This window comes from Haliotis cracherodii, unplaced genomic scaffold, assembly GCF_022045235.1.
Source record: "Haliotis cracherodii isolate W230 unplaced genomic scaffold, xgHalCrac1.p SCAF_3, whole genome shotgun sequence".
Lineage (NCBI taxonomy): Eukaryota > Metazoa > Mollusca > Gastropoda > Lepetellida > Haliotidae > Haliotis > Haliotis cracherodii.
Genome location: NW_027266286.1, coordinates 75,036,145 through 75,057,133, shown reverse-complemented (window position 1 = coordinate 75,057,133; position 20,989 = coordinate 75,036,145). Strand labels below are relative to the sequence as shown.

Genomic DNA, 20,989 nt, shown 5'->3' with positions numbered 1-20,989 from the left:
AAGCCAGTGACCTTTCTTACTGACTAAGGGGCGGTTGGATAGCCTAGTGGGTAAATCTTTCGCTCGTCGCGCAGCAGACCCGGGTTCGATTCCCCACCATTTCTAGTGTCCCCCGCTGTGATGTTGCTGGAATATCGCTAAAAGCGGCGTAAAGCAATACTCTTGCTGAATAAACACTTTCTGTTTCCGAACACAACAGCCCCTGGAGTAGCTCCCCATCACCCCCCCCCCCCCCCCCCCCGAGGACTGAGGTGCGTGAAGTGTCATCCCCCCCCCCACCCCCCCCACCCCCCCCACCCCGGCTGGCTACGGCTCTGCCTATTATAGAGAACCCCTGATTTCCTCCCCACACTAACCATGACATGAAAGCCGAACCCAGCTGATTTCAACCTTTCGATTGTCACAGAAGTTGCGATCCATAATAAAAACCGTGTATTATTGAACACTGCTTAGTATAGGTACGTCTCTCTACTCCCTGGGAGCAAGACACTGGTTCATTCTACAGTAGAATCTCGTTTATCCGAACAGTGTTGTTGAAACCGTAAATATAATACCCGCATTCACAAATTTCGGTATTAACGAGTCACAGGCAAGTCATGACGCCCCTATGCCCATATATAACGAGGTTTCCGGATTCACGGGAGTTCACTGTACATAAATCAACAATTATATGTGTAAATATATTGCCATTATTGAGTTGACAAAATCCTTGACCTAAGATAACATTAAACAATTTAATTGAAATTTAATGTTGAATTCTGAATTAAAATTTAATGTTGATTTCTGAATGTTGTTTATGGTGTAAAATTGATAATCCTTTTCGACATAATCATTGATAAAATGCAGTTATGATGGGCTATTATGTTATTAGACAACCTTTGGGTACAATGTTTTGTTATGCGCAACCCACACTGGCTATAAATAGAACCATGTCATTTGCAGCAGTGATCGTGGAAAAAGCCGACTCCTAATATGCCACGCCCACCACGAAGCTCCACCCCTTTGGAGGTACTTCGCATATTCTTTGAACAAAAGCCTCCGACATTTCTGGGTATTCCCAGACTTTCAATATTTTACGTGACACCTATTGGATGGAGCCGTTACTAATGCAATAATCAAAGACACACCGAGTCATGTTTAGTTTTAACATTAAACAGCAGAGGGTATATATAAGTCTAATTGGCTCGGTATTTCACAAAGCTGTATAACCAGTTCTTGGAGGCACAGCATATTTTGACTCACAAAACCAGGTAAGTGCCAGTCCCTTGTTTGTTTCATGTAGATAGGTCACAGGTGTACAGATCGTGGTAACTACAGCGTGAATCTGGTACGTGGACATCATTACACTCAGGGTAGATCTATATTGGACAAATAATTCTCTGTTAAACGTATACATGCCACTGTGTCGGCTTCTTGTGGAGGGAACGTGGAGATATGTGTTGTCATCGGGGGCATTTCAGTTTTACGTGAAACTTCACACTTACTATGGGTACCAGTTACAGTTGAAATTTAACAACTTTTTAATAATCTTGAAATTGTATTTTATATGTAGTAATATATGATTGTATTTATATGGCAATTAATTAATTAACTAGACTCTTTATTTATGTTTGATTTCACACTTTTTGTTTGTTTTTACTCCTTGAGACGTAGACTCTAACTCAGTACCTCATATTTGTGCTAAGAGAGCCCCAATTGTGTAACTTTCAAATAGCCCACTCCACAGCCCTGGCCCCTCGCCTGTAACCCCACCCCACAGCCCTCGCCCGGTAGCCCTCGCCCCTCGCCTGTAGCCCCACCCCACAGCCCTCGCCCCTCGCCTGCAGCCCCACTCTACAGCCCTCGCCCCTCGACTGTAGCCCCACCCCACAGCCCTCGCCTGTAGCCCCATGCCTGTAGCCCCACTCCACAGCCCTCGCCCCTCGCCTGTAGCCCCACCCCACAGCCCTCGCCCCTCGCCTGTAGCCCCACCCCACAGCCCTCGCCCCTCGCATGTAGCCCCACTCCACAGCCCTCGTCCCTCGCCTGTAGCCCCACCCCACAGCCCTCGCCCCTGGCCTGTAGCCCCACCCCACAGCCCTCGTCCCTCGCCTGTAGCCCCACTCTACAGCCCTCGCCCCTCGACTGTAGCCCCACCCCACAGCCCTCGTCCCTCGCCTGTAGCCCCACCCCACAGCCCTCGCCCCTCGCCTGTAGCCCCACTCCACAACCCTCGCCCCTCGCCTGTAGCCCATCCCTGTAGCCCCACCCCACAGCCCTCGCCCCTCGCCTGTAGCCCCACCCCACAGCCCTCGCCCCTCGCCTGTAGCCCCACTCCACAACCCTCGCCCCTCGCCTGTAGCCCATCCCTGTAGCCCCACCCCACAGCCCTCGCCCCTCGCCTGTAGCCCCATCCCACAGCCCTCGCCCCTCGCCCTATCCCTGTAGCCCCACTCCACAGCCCTCCCCCCTCGCCTGTAGCCCCATCCCTGTGGCCCCACCCCACAGCCCTCGCCCTTCTCCTGTAGCCCTATCCCACAGCCCTCGCTCCTCGCCTGTAGCCCCACCCCACAGCCCTCGCCCCTCGCCTGTAGCCCCATCCCTGTAGCCCCACTCCACAGCCCTCGCCCCTCGCCTGTAGCCCCACCCCACAGCCCTCGCCCCTCGCCTGTAGCCCCACCCCACAGCCCTCGCCCCTCGCCTGTAGCCCCACCCCACAGCCCTCGCCCCTCGCATGTAGCCCCATCCCTGTAGCCCCACCCCACAGCCCTCGCCTCTCGCATTTAGCCCCACCCCACAGCCCTCGCCTCTCGCATGTAGCCCCATCCCTGTAATTCCACCCCGCAGCCCTCGCCCCTCGCCCCTCGCCTGTAGCCCCACCCCGACGTGTGGGGCTTAAGACACATCGTGCGTGAAGCAGGACTGATATTGTCTAGACAGCCCACGTATATCATCCCAGCTTCATCATATGTTCTTGGGCGGTGGGGTTTAGCCAAGTGGTTAAAGCGTTCGTTCATCACGCCGAAGACCCGTGAAGCCGATTTCGGGTGTCCCCCGCCGTGATATTACTGGAGTATTGCTAAAAGCGGCTTAAAACCATACTCACTCACTCACTCACTCACTCACTCACTCACTCACTCACTCATTATATGTTCTGTATAATCTATATTGCTGTATATTGCATTGCTGTTTTACGACCCATGAAGAACCGAGGTCTTCAGCAACCCGAACTTGCCGTAAAAGAGGCGACTAATGGTCAGGCTCGCTGACTTGGTTGATGCATGTCATCGTATCCCAATTGAGTAGATGGGGAACCCGGATTAGACCTATGCCCCCAGCAACCTATGCTGGTCGTGCCGTAGGCTGGTTAGAACTATGTCTCGGATCGTTGCTCATATTCAATAATAATAATAATAATAATAATGATGATGATGATGATGATGATGATAATAATAATAATTTATAAGCCACACCCTAAAGCATTTCCAAAGCGTTAAATGACTACCCCTGTCAATTTTTCAGTCTGCACCTGTTTGCCATTCTCAGCTCCCTTCGGACAATACAACGCAAGCTGCTTGCGAGGCGCTAGAAGGTTAACAGTCACATTATCTGTAGTATATGCATGTTTCTGTTCCAGGATGAGCAAGAACAAACTGACCGATATTCTGGAGCCTATACAGACATTTGGTTGGGAAAACTATGTCACTACAACAGATAAAGATAAACAAATAGACTTCAATGACGCGGACCTCGAGGTTCTCTTCGATGAGGTTGTGTGTACTACGAGCGGCCTGGAATACCTCCAGAAAAGCCAAATCGGGCCCGATGAGGCCCCCACACAACTTGTCTTCAAGTCTAACTTTGACAACCGAATGAATCATGACCAAAACCATCGGTTCACTGCCCAGAAGGTCACTCACGCCACGGCCGAGGTACAGTTGAGCGAAGGCTTCACGAGCGGCAATGACGTCGGATTCACCATCGGTGTTCCAGAACCTGTCGCCAAGGCAACCACCGGATTTGGCCGCGAAATGGTCATCAGCTCGAAGACCACCCACACCGTGGAGAAGGAATTGTCTTGGTCTGTCGACACCACGGTGTTGGCCCCCAAGAAGGCTAGAACAATAGCGAGGCTCGAGGTCAAGGAGGAAACATTTAAAAGTGACTTCCAGGTTTCGGTCACCTTGACAGGAAAGGTGAAGGTCAGGATCTCAAGAGATGGGGAGTTTGTAAAAATGATCCAAAATAAAATTGGCACCCTCCTCGGGGATCGTTTGCCAAAATGCGGCGTATCTGTCAATGACAGTTCAGGCAGTGTCAAAACTGACAAGAAATCAGTAACTTGGCTGGTGAAGGGACACGTTGATTTCAACTATGGGATCTCCCAGAATGTAGATGTGTCGCAGACAAATCTCCCTAAGAAGTAAAATGCCACTTGATGCACCGCACGATGCACTGAATGATGACCACCGAGTCAAGTTCTGTGTAATTCTCACAAACCATTGTAGTATTCCATTTTAAAATGAGTCATTAGGTCAAGAATAATCAAATACGTCTTTCCTGACAACTGAAATAAAATTGTTTAATTCACAAAGCCAATGTCCCGTTTTCCTTATCCAATTATTTCAACTTTGTGTACGAATATTGTTCCTGGAGTGATGTCAGCTGCTGAAGCAACTAGTACAGTTATATAACGGTGGTCAGCCAAATAGGCCTGACGCAGGTACACCAAGGATGGTAATCGGGGATTCGAACACACAATCAGCTGGTACCTGCATAGATTGACACAGAGCCACAGAGCAATAACGGCTCTTCTGGTAACACAATACCATGGGATTAAACCATCAAGTAAATGTTTCCCACATGGCTACAACGTGTGAAGCCCATTTCTGGTGTCCCCCGCCGTGATATTTTGGAATATTGCTAAAAGCGGCGTAAAACCCAGTCACTCACAGTACACTACTCACTCACTCATCATGGGGGTCTCTTGGATGTGGGGGAAAATCAAGAGTATTGCCATTTTGATGACCCACGACCATAGGATAACGTACATTGAGTTAATCTGATTCTAGGGATGGGGCTCGGGGTGGAGGGGATGAGCGTTATGCCAGTGATATGTTTGGGGCACTGTTCCAAGACACGACATTTGTCGACTGGTCCTTAAACAGTTTAAATTAGTTGTCTATTCTCTGCACCATATGTGACTATTTACAGGTATTTACCTCTAACCTTCACTCAATACAAGGGTGATGCTACTGAAGCAGGTGGGATGTAGAAGCTAACAACAAACAAACAAACAAACAAACAATGGAATTGTTGAATGGAATTACGAGTGAATCACGAGTAAGCCATTCAACAACGAGCTTGTAGTATGACCCTGTCAATCAAATGTTGGTTGGTTTGTTGTTTAACGCCGCAATCAGCAATATTCCACCTTTATGACGACGGTCTGTAAAAGATCGAATATGGACCAGGCAATTCAGTGATTGACATCATGAGCATCGATCCATGCACATGGAATAAGGCATATTTATTCATCAGTCTGTTCACGACTTTAAACATGAAAATGGTGCTTTCCAATAAAAGTCGAATGAAAAGAGTTACCTTACAGAAATCTTCGCATGAAGCAACATGTGTGAGATTTTATCTGTAGATAATGTTTTTACTCCTTGAAACCCAAAGAAGGCAGCTCTGGCGTCCGCATAATAGTTGGTATTGATGTAAATTGAAAAGCGTCAACTTCCTAATTCAGAGCTAATGAACATTTGTTTAGTGTAGGCCTATCAGCGGATATATTAATTAGATCGTCCTCTGGCGTTGGCATAAATACTCACATTATAACATATACATACAGTGCAAATTTTCATTTACATTTGCACCTGCTCAAGGCATGATGCAAATGTGCTCTTAGTGTACATATGCACATTATTAAACGCGTTCACATGACAAGTATTTTCACAAATATATATTTACGCACGCATGCAAATATACACACTTATGTATAGATGTGCAAATGAACGGAGTATTAGACACAGTAAAACAAGCCAGTCACACAAGACAAATTTATTCAACTTTCAACCAGATCAAGTTCTCGGACAATCAATTAGTCCTCTGGTAGGTGTCTGATAGGTGTCTGATAGGTGTCTGATAGGTGTCTGGTAGGTGTCTGATAGATGTCTGGTAGGTGTCTGATAGTTGTCTGATAGTTGTCTGATATGTGTCTGGCAGGTGTCTGGTAGGTGTCTGATAGATGTCTGGTAGGTGTCTGGTAGGTGTCTGATAGTTGTCTGATATGTGTCTGGCAGGTGTCTGGCAGGTGTCTGGTAGGTGTCTGGTAGGTGTCTGGTAGTTCTGTACAATGTGTTCACGGACAGCAACTCTGGGACACTAGTCCTGCAGAACCTGCACAAGGATAACCTGCCTGCCAATCAGGCGTCTCCACCAATGAAACAGGGACACGTAGCCTCTGCCATCAGTCGTCACATACACCTTGCTCCTCCTCCTCCGCCTGTTCCAGCACGGATAAACAAGCGACAACAACACATTATCAGAGTACACGTCAGAATACGGTGTCCTTATTGTCATTGAAGTGTCGCGTCCTTGGAAACCTATATTCAGAGTTACTCTGCGGTGTGCTGTTCTTACCGACAGCTCGAACCTAGAACCCCGCACCACAACATTAACGTAACTGATCATCACTTCTAATGGTCCATGTTTGCGCAGAGTCGGGATGTAATACCACGGCTGTGATCTCAAAGGTCTGGAAGCAAAGAAGTACATCCGTCCATCCTGTCTAAGAACGAATCTCGCCTGAGGACGGCTGGATCTGCTGACGGGTGCATAGAATGCTATGGACGTGCATGCAACACGCATATGCCCTATCTGGACAGCCATCTGTTTCCCTCGGCCTCTGAATGTCCTGATAGAGACGCGGTTTCTGTTGCCGTACAGAGGCCCCATGTTGGATCCTAGACTCAGTGAGTAGTGAACTGGGGCTCGGTACCGTCTGTACCAGCGAGATGTCAACTCTGGGAGGGTTGTTGAGAACGTCAGTTCTCTGACGTCATAGGACATGATGTTGTAGTGGGACAAGCCTCCCCGGCAGATGTAGTCGTACCGCCGCTCTATGATCATACGTTGGCGTCGGGGGCAGCGCAGGATGACCGACTGGGTGACACCAGGGGGAGGGGTCGGGTTTCTTGGCACGGATTCCGTGAGGGACGTGGGTGTGGGTGTGGGTGTGGGTGTGGGTGTGGGTGTGGGTGTGGTTGTGGGTGTGGTTGAGGGTGTGGTTGAGGGTGTGGATGTGGATGTGGTTGTGGTTGTGGGTGTGGTTGCGGCTGTGGGTGTGGTTGTGGGTGTGGTTGAGGGTGTGGATGTGGATGTGGGTGTGGGTGTGGTTGTGGGTGTGGTTGAGGGTGTGGTTGAGGGTGTGGATGTGGATGTGGTTGTGGGTGTGGTTGCGACTGTGGGTGTGGTTGTGGGTGTGGTTGAGGGTGTGGATGTGGCTGTGGGTGTGGGTGTGGGTGTGGTTGTGGGTGTGGATGAGGGTGTGTATGTGGATGTGGTTGTGGGTGTGGTTGCAGCTGTGGGTGTGGTTGTGGGTTTGGTTGAGGGTGTGGATGTGGATGTGGGTGTGGTTGTGGGTGTGGTTGAGGGTGTGGTTGAGGGTGTGGATGTGGATGTGGTTGTGGGTGTGGTTGCGGCTGTGGGTGTGGTTGTGGGTTTGGTTGAGGGTGTGGATGAGAGTGTGTATGTGGATGTGGATGTGGATGTGGTTGTGGGTGTGGTTGCGTCTGTGGGTGTGGTTGTGGGTGTGGTTGTGGGTGTGGATGTGGGTGTGGATGCGGGTGTGGGTGTGACAAAAGGGGGATAAACTGTCATTCTGTTATATTTGGCTGTTGTTGGCATCCCAGGGGTATAAGTCTCATCTGTGGGTTCTTTTGACGCTTCTTTATCACCTGTAGCTTCTATGGCGAACGTTGATGTTGCTTTGTCATCTGTAGCTTTTGTCGTTTCAGTCATATCTGAAGATTCTGACGCGGTCGTTTCTGCAGCATATGAAAATAGCGTAGCCGTTTCTGTTGCCTCTGAAACATCTGACACTATGGTTTTGGTTGTAACTGTCAGTGGCGTAGTCAATTCAGTTGTATCTGAAGATTCTGACACTGTCATTTCTGTTGTATCTGAAGATTCGGGCACACCTGATTTGGTTGTATAAGATTCTGACACAGTCGATTCTTTTGTCTCTGAAGATTCCGACACTGTCCTTTCTGTAGTGTCTGATGATTCTGACACAACTAATGCCGTTGTATCCGAAGATTCTAACAATGTTGCTCCTGTTGTATCTGAAGATTCGGACCCTGTCGCTTCTGTTGTATCTGAAGATTCGGACCCTGTCTCTTCTGTTGTATCTGAAGATTCGGACCCTGTCTCTTCTGTTGTGTCCGAGGATTCCGACACTGTCGCTCTTGTTGTATCTGAAGATTCGGACCCTGTCGCTTCTGTTGTGTCCGAGGATTCCGACACTGTCGCTCTTGTTGTATCTGAAGATTTTGGCACTGTCACTTCCATTATATCTGAAGATTTTGACACTGTAGCTTCCATGGTATCTGAAGATTCTGACAATGTAGTGTCTGTTGTATCTGAAGATTCTGATACTGTCGCTTCAGTTCTATCTGAAGATTCTGACATTGTCGCATCTGTTGTATCTGAAGACTCTGAAACTGTAGCTATTGTTGCATCTGAAAATTCTGACAGTGTCGCTTCTGTTGTATCCAAAGATTCTGACACTGTCGCTTCTGTTGTTTCTACAGATTCTAACACTGTCGCTTCTATTGTTTCCAAAGATTCTGACACTGTGGCTTCTGTTGTTTCCGAAGATACTGACACTGTCGGTTCCGCTGTATACGATGATTCTGAAACTGTCAGCTCTGTTGTATATGATGATTCTGACAAAGTCATTTCTGTTACATCTGAAGAATCTGACACAAGCGATTTTGTTGTATCTGAAAATTCTGACATTGTGGCTTCTGTGGTATCTAGAGATTCTGACAATGTCGCTTCTGTTACATCCGAAGATTCTGACACTGTGGCTTCTGTTGTATCCGAAGATTCTGACGCTGTCGTTTCTGTTACACCCGAAGATTCTGAAACTGTCACTTCCATTGTATCTGATGATTCTGACACTGTGGCGTCTGTTGTTTCCGAAGATTCTGACAAAGCTGTTTCTCTTACATCCGAAGATTCTGACACTGTTGCTTCTGTTGTATCAAAAGATTCTGACACTGTGGCTTCCGTTGTATCTGAAGATTCTGACAATGTCGCGTCTGTTGTATCTGAAGATTCTGTTGTATCTGAAGTTTCTGACAATGTTGTTTCTGTTGTATCCAAAGATTCTGACACTGTTGCTTCTGTTGTTTCCAAAGATTCTGACACTGTAGCCTCCGTTGTATCCAGAGATTCTGACACTGTGGCTTTTATTGTATCTGAAGATTCTGACACTGATGGTTCTGTTGTATCCAAAGATTCTGACACTGTCGTTTTTGTTACATTCAAGGATTCTGACACTGTAGCTTCCCTTGTATCTAAAGATTCTGACACTGTGGCTTCCGTTGTATCTGAAGATTCTGACACTGTCACTTCTGTTGTTTCCAAAGATTCTGACACTGTAGCCTCCGTTGTATCCAGAGATTCTGACACTGCGGCTTCTGTTGTATCTGAAGATTCTGACACTGATGGTTCTGTTGTATCCAAAGATTCTGACACTGTCGTTTCTGTTACATTCAAGGATTCTGACACTGTAGCTTCCGTTGCATCCACAGATTCTGACACTGTGGCCTCTGAAGATTCTGACACTGTCGCGTCTGTTGTATCTGAAGATTCTGACACTGTCACTTCTGTTGTTTCCAAAGATTCTGACACTGTAGCCTCCGTTGTATCCAGAGATTCTGACACTGTGGCTTTTATTGTATCTGAAGATTCTGACACTGATGGTTCTGTTGTATCCAAAGATTCTGACACTGTCCTTTTTGTTACATTCAAGGATTCTGACACTGTAGCTTCCCTTGTATCTAAAGATTCTGACACTGCGGCTTCTGTTGTATCTGAAGATTCTGACACTGATGGTTCTGTTGTATCCAAAGATTCTGACACTGTCGTTTCTGTTACATTCAAGGATTCTGACACTGTAGCTTCCGTTGCATCCATAGATTCTGACTCTGTGGCCTCTGAAGATTCTGACACTGTCGCGTCTGTTGTATCTGAAGATTCTGACACTGTCACTTCTGTTGTATCCAAAGATTCTGACACTGTAGCCTCCGTGGTATCCAGAGATTCTGACACTGTGGCTTCTGTTGTATCTGAAGATTCTGACACTGATGGTTCTGTTGTATCCAAAGATTCTGACACTGTCGTTTTTGTTACATTCAAGGATTCTGACACTGTAGCTTCCCTTGTATCAAAAGATTCTGACACTGTGGCCTCCGTTGTATCTGAAGATTCTGACACTGTAGCTGCCGTTGCATCCAGAGATTCTGACACTGTGGCCTCTATTGTATCTGAAGATTCTGACACTGTCGCGTCTGTTGTATCTGAAGATTCTGATACTGTCACTTCTGTTGTTTCCAAAGATTCTGACACTGTAGCCTCCGTTGTATCCAGAGATTCTGACACTGATGGTTCTGTTGTATCTGAAGATTCTGACACTGTAACCTCCGTTGTATCCGAAGATTCTGACACTGTGGCTTCCGTTGTATCCAGAGATTCTGACACTGTCACTTCTGTTGTTTCCAGAGATTCTGACACTGTAGCCTCCGTTGTATCCAGAGATTCTGACACTGCGGCTTCCGTTGTATCTGAAGATTCTGACACTGTCGCGTCTGTTGTTTTCAAAGATTCTGACACTGTAGTCTCCGTTGTATCCAGAGATTCTGACTCTGTGGCCTCTGTTGTATCTGAAGATTCTAACACTGTCACTTCTGTTGTATCCAAAGATTCTGACACTGTCGTTTCTGTTACATTCAAGGATTCTGACAATGTAGCTACCGTTGCATCCACAGATTCTGATACTGTGGCTTCCGTTGTATCTGAAGATTCTGACACTGTCGCTTCCGTTGTATCTGAAGATTCTGATACTGTCGCGTCTGTTGTATCTGAAGATTCTGACACTGTCACTTCTGTTGTTTCCAAAGATCCTGACACTGTAGCCTCCGTTGTATCCAGAGATTCTGACACTGTGGCTTCTGTTGTATCTGAAGATTCTGGCACTGTCGCGTCTGTTGTATCTGAAGATTCTGACACTGTCGCTTCTGTTGTATCCGAAGACTCTGACACTGCGGCTTCTGTTGTATCTGAAGATTCTGACACTGTCACTTCTGTTGTTTCCGTAGATTCTGACACTGTAGCCTCCGTGGTATCCAGAGATTCTGACACTGTGGCTTCTGTTGTATCTGAAGATTCTGACACTGATGGTTCTGTTGTATCTGAAGATTCTGATACTGTCGCGTCTGTTGTATCTGAAGATTCTGACACTGTCACTTCTGTTGTTTCCAAAGATTCTGACACTGTAGCCTCCGTTGTATCCAGAGATTCTGACACTGTGGCTTCTGTTGTATCCAAAGATTCTGACACTGATGGTTCTGTTGTATCTGAAGATTCTGATACTGTCGTGTCTGTTGTATCTGAAGATTCTGACACTGTCACTTCTGTTGTTTCCAAAGATTCTGACACTGTAGCCTCCGTTGTATCCAGAGATTCTGACACTGCGGCTTCTGTTGTATCCAAAGATTCTGACACTGTCGCGTCTGTTGTATCTGAAGATTCTGACACTGTCGCTTGTGTTGTACCTGAAGATTCTGACACTGTGGCTTCCGTTGTATCTGAAGATTCTGACACTGTCACTTCTGTTGTTTCCAAAGATTCTGACACTGTAGCCTCCGTGGTATCCAGAGATTCTGACACTGTGGCTTCTGTTGTATCTGAAGATTCTGACACTGATGGTTCTGTTGTATTCAAGGATTCTGAAACTGTCGTTTCTGTTGTTTCCAAAGATTCTGACACTGTAGCCTCCGTGGTATCCAGAGATTCTGACACTGTGGCTTCTGTTGTATCTGAAGATTCTGACACTGATGGTTCTGTTGTATCCAAAGATTCTGACACTGTCGTTTTTTTTTCATTCAAGGATTCTGACACTGTAGCTTCCGTTGTATCTGAAGATTCTGACACTGTCGCGTCTGTTGTTTCCAAAGATTCTGACACTGTAGTCTCCGTTGTATTCAGAGATTCTGACACTGTGTCTTTTGTTGTATCTGAAGATTCTGACACTGATGGTTCTGTTGTATCCAAAGATTCTGACACTGTCGCTTCTGTTGTTTCCAAAGATTCTGACACTGTAGCCTCCGTGGTATCCAGAGATTCTGACACTGTGGCTTCTGTTGTATCTGAAGATTCTGACACTGATGGTTCTGTTGTATCCAAAGATTCTGACACTGTCGTTTTTGTTACATTCAAGGATTCTGACACTGTAGCTTCCGTTGTATCTGAAGATTCTGACACTGTGGCTTCTGTTGTATCTGAAGATTCTGACACTGATGGTTCTGTTGTATTCAAGGATTCTGAAACTGTCGTTTCTGTTGTTTCCAAAGATTCTGACACTGTAGCCTCCGTGGTATCCAGAGATTCTGACACTGTGGCTTCTGTTGTATCTGAAGATTCTGACACTGATGGTTCTGTTGTATCCAAAGATTCTGACACTGTCGTTTTTTTTTCATTCAAGGATTCTGACACTGTAGCTTCCGTTGTATCTGAAGATTCTGACACTGTCGCGTCTGTTGTTTCCAAAGATTCTGACACTGTAGTCTCCGTTGTATTCAGAGATTCTGACACTGTGTCTTTTGTTGTATCTGAAGATTCTGACACTGATGGTTCTGTTGTATCCAAAGATTCTGACACTGTCGCTTCTGTTGTTTCCAAAGATTCTGACACTGTAGCCTCCGTGGTATCCAGAGATTCTGACACTGTGGCTTCTGTTGTATCTGAAGATTCTGACACTGATGGTTCTGTTGTATCCAAAGATTCTGACACTGTCGTTTTTGTTACATTCAAGGATTCTGACACTGTAGCTTCCGTTGTATCTGAAGATTCTGACACTGTCGCGTCTGTTGTATCTGAAGATTCTGACACTGATGGTTCGGTTGTACCCGAAGATGGCACAGGCGATTCTGTTGTGTCTGAAAATGGCGAAGTCGTTCCTAAAGATTCTGAAATGGTTAAGCCTGCGGTCTCTGACACTGCTGCTGTTGTTGTATCTGAAGATTCTGACACTGTTGCTTCTGTTGTTTCCGAAGATTCTGACACTGTCACTTCTGTCATATCTGAATGTTCTGACACAGGCGATTCCGTTGTGACTGAAAATGGCGCAGTTGTTTCTGAAGATTCTGCAATGGTTAAGCCTGTTGTCTCTGAAGATTCTGACACTGGCGGTCCTGTTGCATGTGAAGATTGTGACAAAGGAGATTGTGTTGTTTCTGTTGTGTCTGATGGTGGCGTTATTGTTCCTGTATAATCTGAAATTGTTTGCTCTTCACGCAGAGTGTGTGTTGATGTTGATGTTGTTGAAGACTCTGGGGAAATGGGATAGAAGACATCAACCTTGACAATGATTGGCGGAAATGTAATTGACGTTGTTGATTTGAAGTCTTCAGCTGTGGATGATGTTCGCCTTGGAGTTGTTTTAGAAGTAGTCGGGGCTGATGTCGTTGTAGTGGTTGATGTAACTGTTGTTAGATCTGGAACAGGGCAAGCATTCTGTTACACTGATCTCAAAATGACATCACCCACAGGTATCGTCGGGAACTTAAAACCTGACACTATGACTTTCAAAGAAACGTACATATGAGCGGTTCCAAATCACATCATACGATCTTAAACACGGTATGTAGTTGCATTCTATTCTACCAAACAGTATTGACTATGATATGTTGAAGTGTTACATTATACCAAATAGTCTTAAACGTGATATGTAGAAGTATTACATTATATCAAACAGTCTTAAACATGGTATGTAGTGGTATTACATCATAATAAGCAGTCCTAAACACGGTATGTAGTTGTATTATAGATTACAGCCTTAAAGCGCAATATGTAGTAGTATAACATTATACCAAACAGTATTAAACACGGTATGTAGTAGCATTACTTTATTCCAAACAGTCTTAAACACGGCATGTAGTAGTATTACATTATACTAAACAGTCTTAAACACGGTATGTAGTAGTATTACATTATACCAAACAGTATTAAACACGGTATGTAGTTGTATTACATTATATCAAACAGTCTTAAACACGGTATGTAGTAGTATTACATTATAATAGAGTCTTAAACACGGTATGTAGTAGTATTACATTATACCAAACAGTATTAAACACGGTATGTAATAGTATTACATAACACCAAACAGTCTTAAACACGGCATGCAGTAGTATTACCTTATAATAAACCGTATTAAACACGGTATGTATTATTAAATTATACCACACAGTCTTAAACACGGTATGTAGAAGCATTACATTATACCAAGCAGTATTTAACACAGTATGTAGTAGTATTACATTATACCAAACAGTATTAAACGCGGTATGTAGAAGCATTACATTAAACGAAACAGTCTTAAACACGGTATGCAGCCGTAGTACATTATACCAAACAGTGTCAAACACGGTATGCAGTAGCATTACGTTATAATAAACAGTACTAAACACGGTATGTAGTAGTATTACATTATACCACACAGCCTTAAAGCACGGTATGAAGTAGTATTAAATTATAATATACAGTCTTAAGCACGGTATGTAGAAGCATTACATTATATCAAGTCAGTATTAAACACGGTATGTAGTAGTATTACATTATACCAAACAGTCTTAAACATGGTATGTTGTAGTATTACATTATACCAAACAGTATCAAACACGGTATGTAGCAGTATTACATTAAAATGAATGGTCTTAAACACGGTATGCAGTAGTATTACGTTATAAAAAACAGTACTAAACACGGTATGTAGTAGTATTACATTATACCACACAGCCTTAAAGCACGGTATGAAGTAGTATTTAATTATAATATACAGTCTTAAACACGGTATGTAGAAGCATTACATTATACCAAGCAGTATTAAACACGGTGTGTAGTTGTATTACATTATACCAAACAGTACTAAACACGGTATGTAGTAGTTGTATATTATACGAAACAGTCTTAAACACAGTATGTAGTAGTAGAACATTATACCAAACAGTCTTAAACACGGTATGCAGTAGTATTACATTATAATAAACAGTATTAAACACAGTATGTAGTAGTATTAACTTATAATAAACCGTATTAAACACGGTATCTTGCAGTATTACATTATAATAAACAGTCTTAAACACGGTATGTAGTATGTATTACATTATACCACACAGTCTTAAACACGGTATGTAGAAGCATTACATTATACCAAGTAGTCTTAAACACGGTATGTAGTAGTATTACATTATACCAAACAGTCTTAAACACGGTATGTAGAAGCATTACATTATACCAAGCAGTATTAAACATGGTATGTAGTAGTATTACATTATACCAAGCAGTATTAAACATGGTATGTTGTAGTATTACATTATACCAAGCAGTATTAAACACGGTATGTAGTAGTATTACATTATACCACACAGCCTTAAAGCACGGTATGAAGTAGTATTTAATTATAATATACAGTCTTAAACACGGTATGTAGAAGCATTACATTATACCAAGCAGTATTAAACACGGTGTGTAGTTGTATTACATTATACCAAACAGTACTAAACACGGTATGTAGTAGTTGTATATTATACGAAACAGTCTTAAACACAGTATGTAGTAGTAGAACATTATACCAAACAGTCTTAAACACGGTATGCAGTAGTATTACATTATAATAAACAGTATTAAACACAGTATGTAGTAGTATTAACTTATAATAAACCGTATTAAACACGGTATCTTGCAGTATTACATTATAATAAACAGTCTTAAACACGGTATGTAGTATGTATTACATTATACCACACAGTCTTAAACACGGTATGTAGAAGCATTACATTATACCAAGTAGTCTTAAACACGGTATGTAGTAGTATTACATTATACCAAACAGTCTTAAACACGGTATGTAGAAGCATTACATTATACCAAGCAGTATTAAACATGGTATGTAGTAGTATTACATTATACCAAGCAGTATTAAACATGGTATGTTGTAGTATTACATTATACCAAGCAGTATTAAACACGGTATGTAGTAGTATTACATTATACCACACAGCCTTAAAGCACGGTATGAAGTAGTATTTAATTATAATATACAGTCTTAAACACGGTATGTAGAAGCATTACATTATACCAAGCAGTATTAAACACGGTGTGTAGTTGTATTACATTATACCAAACAGTACTAAACACGGTATGTAGTAGTTGTATATTATACGAAACAGTCTTAAACACAGTATGTAGTAGTAGAACATTATACCAAACAGTCTTAAACACGGTATGCAGTAGTATTACATTATAATAAACAGTATTAAACACAGTATGTAGTAGTATTAACTTATAATAAACCGTATTAAACACGGTATCTTGCAGTATTACATTATAATAAACAGTCTTAAACACGGTATGTAGTATGTATTACATTATACCACACAGTCTTAAACACGGTATGTAGAAGCATTACATTATACCAAGTAGTCTTAAACACGGTATGTAGTAGTATTACATTATACCAAACAGTCTTAAACACGGTATGTAGAAGCATTACATTATACCAAGCAGTATTAAACATGGTATGTAGTAGTATTACATTATACCAAGCAGTATTAAACATGGTATGTTGTAGTATTACATTATACCAAACAGTCTTAAACATGGTATGTTGTAGTATTACGTTATACCACACAGCCTTAAAGCACGGTATGCAGCAGTATTACATTATAATAAACAGTCTTAAACACGGTATGTTATAGTATTATATTATACCAAACAGTCTTAAACACGGTATGTATGTATTACATTATACTACACAGCCTTAAAGCGCGGTATGAAGTAGTATTGAATTATAATAAACAGTCTTAAACAGGGTATGTAGTAGTATTACATTATACCAAACAGCCTTAAACACGGTTTGTTGCAGTATTACATTATAATGAACAGTCTTAAACACGGTATGTAGTAGTATTACATTATACCACACAGCCTTAAACATGGTATGTTGTTGTATTACGTTATTCCACATAGTCTTAAACACGATATAGAAGAATAACACTTTTTAAAATAAGTAGGTTAGTGTGGTTTTATGCCACTAATTCCAGCTAGTGACACCAGAAATGGGCTCCACATATGATGATTCGAGCTCTGGCCTCTGGCGTAACGAGGAACCATTTTATCCAATATGCAACCCACCTCTTCTGTGAAAAGATGTTTGGAAAATCATTTAAGTATTTGATGCGAGATGGTAATTTCTATCTAATTCTAAACAAAGTTTAAGACAACTCACCAGTTTTTCGTGTTGTTGACTTTTTGGGCGTTGTTTTTTTAGGCCTGTTCGGATCCGTCAGTTCAGATCGACACTGGTCGCTTGCCGGACGTTTCATGTCCCGGTCTGGCGGCCTTTGACACCGGATGTCGTCTGCTGTCAAACTGCCCCCGAATCCGAGTTGAACATTGTCCAATTCGACCCCATGTATATCTGCGTCTTCAACTGTGAGAGTCAGCGTGTGTTGCCCAGAGCTCAGAGTCCTCGTCGCGCCAACAGGTCCGGATCTGGAGAAGACATTCCAGTACATTCCGTACATGGAACCAGCCCTGGAAAGGACGTCGCCGACCTTCTCGCCGTCGATGTCCACTGATATCCGGTCGCTCGCGCCGTCATTGGACATCGTGACGTCACTAACCAGCACTTCATGATTCTTTTTCAGACAAAAATCAAAGGACAGTGAATCACTCTGGAAGAGCCACACTGTCCTGTCATTGGACGCGCCTGATCGCGGGTACACGCGACAGCTCGGTAAACCGTTCGTGTTGATCAGTTCTTCCAGTTGGATGGACACAGCAGAAGGTTCGGATTGTGGTAAACATGACAGCAAAACACAAACAAACAGTAGTGGCCGCATGAGCATGGCGAAGACGGAGTCAAGTAAAGTCCGGCTTCATTCTGTCCTTATAAAGCTACTCATTACATCCGGCTCTTCACGACGGTCACTTTACCGTCGCCATGTTTTTGTTGATGTAAGCGGTTAAGGGCACAACGAAACACCCCGCGTATTGCGTAGATGCTAGTAATGACCAACAGATGGAGGCTGAAGAAGTGTGCTATGTGAGCTAAATGTTTATACATTTACATGTTAAACAATGTCATGTGATGTGAGCTAAATGGATATATATTTACATGTTAAACAATGTCATAATAACGGCGTGGTGAAACAGATTTGCAAGTAGAAGACGCTTCTGTTTATAACGATATCACAAACATTAATATTAATTGATTCGCGTGTTTATTTGACATATGTTTTACTAAAGGTACTTTGCTTTGAATGAACGGGCGGTAAAATTGCCTAATTGTTCTACTTTCATTCGTCACCCCCAGTTATTGCTATCAGTAAGGGAGGTAAGACATCTCCAACACTCCTCTTTGCTTCGTTCATAACTGTGTTGTAACTGTTTAAGCCTCGTCACCAAACAGCTCGCTCTAACAGAGACCATAATATAGATCTCTGGTTCTAATGACAGGAAATATGAGCGTGCAGTGCTTTTCATTTTATTACACATGATGCAGTGGCTGCACTAGTGATGCAGCATTCACTCACTCACTCTAATACACATGGATGTGGGGTCATGTCAAACTGCTGTCGGCCACACAAGTAGCCCTTTCACCTAATATCGCTCGGAGATGGCAATCTGACCTGTAGGTGGTGTAGCATTACGCGCGTTAAGCGGTGTATGCCGTCGGTGCGAGCTCCAGCCACGGAAGTGTGTGACGTCGAGGGAGTGGGCCAATGTTTACGTTGCTGTACCAGATGGAGGATGCACTCTGTAGCCGAGCCACGCTCTGCTGCATGGCAAGTTGATACTGTGCTTTGGTTGTTCAACATTTTACATTCTGTCTAAACTAACACCTCAGTTGTCCGACATTCTCTCTAAACATATATCTGTGAAGCCTGACATTCTGTCTAAACTAACACCTCAGTAGTCGGACATTCTCTCTAAACCATTATCTGTGAAGTCTGACATTCTGTCTAAAGTAACACCTCAGTAGTCTGACATTTTCTCTAAACCAATATCTGTGAAGTCTGACATTCTGTCTAAACTAACACCTCAGTAGTCCGACATTCTCTCTAAACCAACATATGTGAAGTCTGACATTCTGTTTAAACTACAATCACTCTAATACGACATTCTGTCTGAAACAACATCAGGATAGTCCGACATTCTGCCTAAACTAACATCCGAATAGTCCAACATTCTGTCTGAATGGTATGTTTTGTAAGTATAATGTAATATTCTCTCAAACCTGGAGGCGACTATACATAGTCCTTAAGCCAGCTGTTGACGACTTGGAAGGTCTAATAAAAGACGCCAAAAGACACACAGACATATTACAGGCACAAACAGACACACACACACATATAAGAAACGAAAACAGACATATTAGAGATCCAAACAGACACACAGGCATATTAGAGGCGCAAACAGACACACAGGCATATTAGAGGCGCAAACAGACACACAGGCATATTAGAGACACAAACAGACACACAGACATATCACAGACCCAAACAGACACACAGACATATTAGAGGCGCAAACAGACAAATAGGCATATTAGAGACGCAAACAGACACACAGACATATTACAGACCCAAACAGACACACAGACATATTAGAGGTGCAAACAGACACACAGACATATTAGAGGCGCAAACAGACACACAGGCATATTAGAGACACAAACAGACACACAGACATATTACAGACCCAAACAGACACACAGACATATTAGAGGCGCAAACAGACAAATAGGCATATTAGAGACGCAAACAGACACACAGACATATTACAGACCCAAACAGACACACAGACATATTAGAGGTGCAAACAGACACACAGACATATTACAGACCCAAACAGACACACAGGCATAGTAGAGGCGCAAACAGACACACAGGCATATTAGAGGCGCAAACAGACACACAGGCATATTAGAGACACAAACAGACACACAGACATATTACAGACCCAAACAGACACACAGACATATTAGAGGCGCAAACAGACAAATAGGCATATTAGAGACGCAAACAGACACACAGACATATTACAGACCCAAACAGACACACAGACATATTAGAGGTGCAAACAGACACACAGACATAATAGAGGCTCAAACTGACACGCAGACATATTAGAGGCGCAAACAGACACGCAGACATATTAGAGGCGCAAACAGACACATAGACATATTAGAGGCGCAAACAGACACACAGGCATATCAGAGGCGCAAACAGACGCGCAGACATATTAGAGGCGCAAACAGACACGCAGACATATTAGAGGCGCAAACAGACACGCAGACATATTAGAGGCGCAAACATACACGCAGACATATTAGAGGCGCAAACAGACACGCAGACATATTAGAGGCTCAAACTGACACGCAGACATATTAAAGGGCGCAAACAGACATACACACAGACATTAGAGGCGCAAACATACACGCAGACATATTACAGGCTCAAACAGACACACAGACATATTAGGGACGCCAACTGACACACAGACATATTAGGGACGCAAACAGACACACAAACATATTAGGGACGCAAACAGACACGCAGACATAGTAGAGGCGCAAACAGACATACACACAGACATATTAGAGACCCAAACATACACACAGACATATTAGAGACCCAAACAGACACGCAGA

At 43.5% G+C, this 20,989-nt stretch overlaps 4 protein-coding genes across 4 annotated transcripts; 1 reads left to right on the top strand and 3 right to left on the bottom strand.

Moving 5' to 3' along the window:
• Positions 1-1,212: 1,212 nt before the first annotated feature.
• LOC139475150 (uncharacterized) lies at positions 1,213-4,532 on the top strand. The gene is made up of 2 exons (XM_071258405.1): positions 1,213-1,250; positions 3,617-4,532. The coding sequence occupies exon 2, from the start codon at positions 3,618-3,620 to the stop codon at positions 4,404-4,406; it is 789 nt and encodes a 262-aa protein (XP_071114506.1). The 5' UTR covers positions 1,213-1,250; position 3,617; the 3' UTR covers positions 4,407-4,532.
• On the bottom strand, positions 1,707-2,762 carry LOC139475703 (uncharacterized). Its single transcript, XM_071258891.1, has one exon. It carries the CDS (start codon positions 2,760-2,762, stop codon positions 1,707-1,709), a length of 1,056 nt encoding a protein of 351 aa, XP_071114992.1.
• A 1,575-nt stretch (positions 4,533-6,107) lies between the features above and the next one.
• LOC139474585 (mucin-2-like) lies at positions 6,108-8,692 on the bottom strand. Its single transcript, XM_071257654.1, has one exon. The coding sequence runs from the start codon at positions 8,671-8,673 to the stop codon at positions 6,367-6,369; it is 2,307 nt and encodes a 768-aa protein (XP_071113755.1). The 5' UTR covers positions 8,674-8,692; the 3' UTR covers positions 6,108-6,366.
• Positions 8,693-8,906: 214 nt separating this feature from the next.
• LOC139475702 (fap1 adhesin-like) lies at positions 8,907-13,350 on the bottom strand. The gene is made up of 2 exons (XM_071258890.1): positions 9,052-13,350; positions 8,907-8,930 (listed from the first exon to the last, which is right to left on the bottom strand). Exons 1-2 carry the CDS (start codon positions 13,348-13,350, stop codon positions 8,907-8,909), a joined length of 4,323 nt encoding a protein of 1,440 aa, XP_071114991.1.
• Between the last annotated feature and the right edge of the window lie 7,639 nt (positions 13,351-20,989).

Coding starts and splice junctions, on each gene's coding strand:
- LOC139475703 (XM_071258891.1), bottom strand. CDS start 2,762: ATGCGAGAGGCGAGGGCTGTGGGGTGGGGCTACAGGGATGGGGCTACA.
- LOC139475150 (XM_071258405.1), top strand. CDS start 3,618: ATGAGCAAGAACAAACTGACCGATATTCTGGAGCCTATACAGACATTT.
- LOC139474585 (XM_071257654.1), bottom strand. CDS start 8,673: ATGTCAGAATCTTCAGATAGAACTGAAGCGACAGTATCAGAATCTTCA.
- LOC139475702 (XM_071258890.1), bottom strand. CDS start 13,350: ATGACAGAAGTGACAGTGTCAGAATCTTCGGAAACAACAGAAGCAACA. Junction 8,931..9,051: donor CAGTGTCAGAATCTTCGGAT/GTAACAGAAGCG, acceptor TGACTTTGTCAG/AATCATCATATACAACAGAG.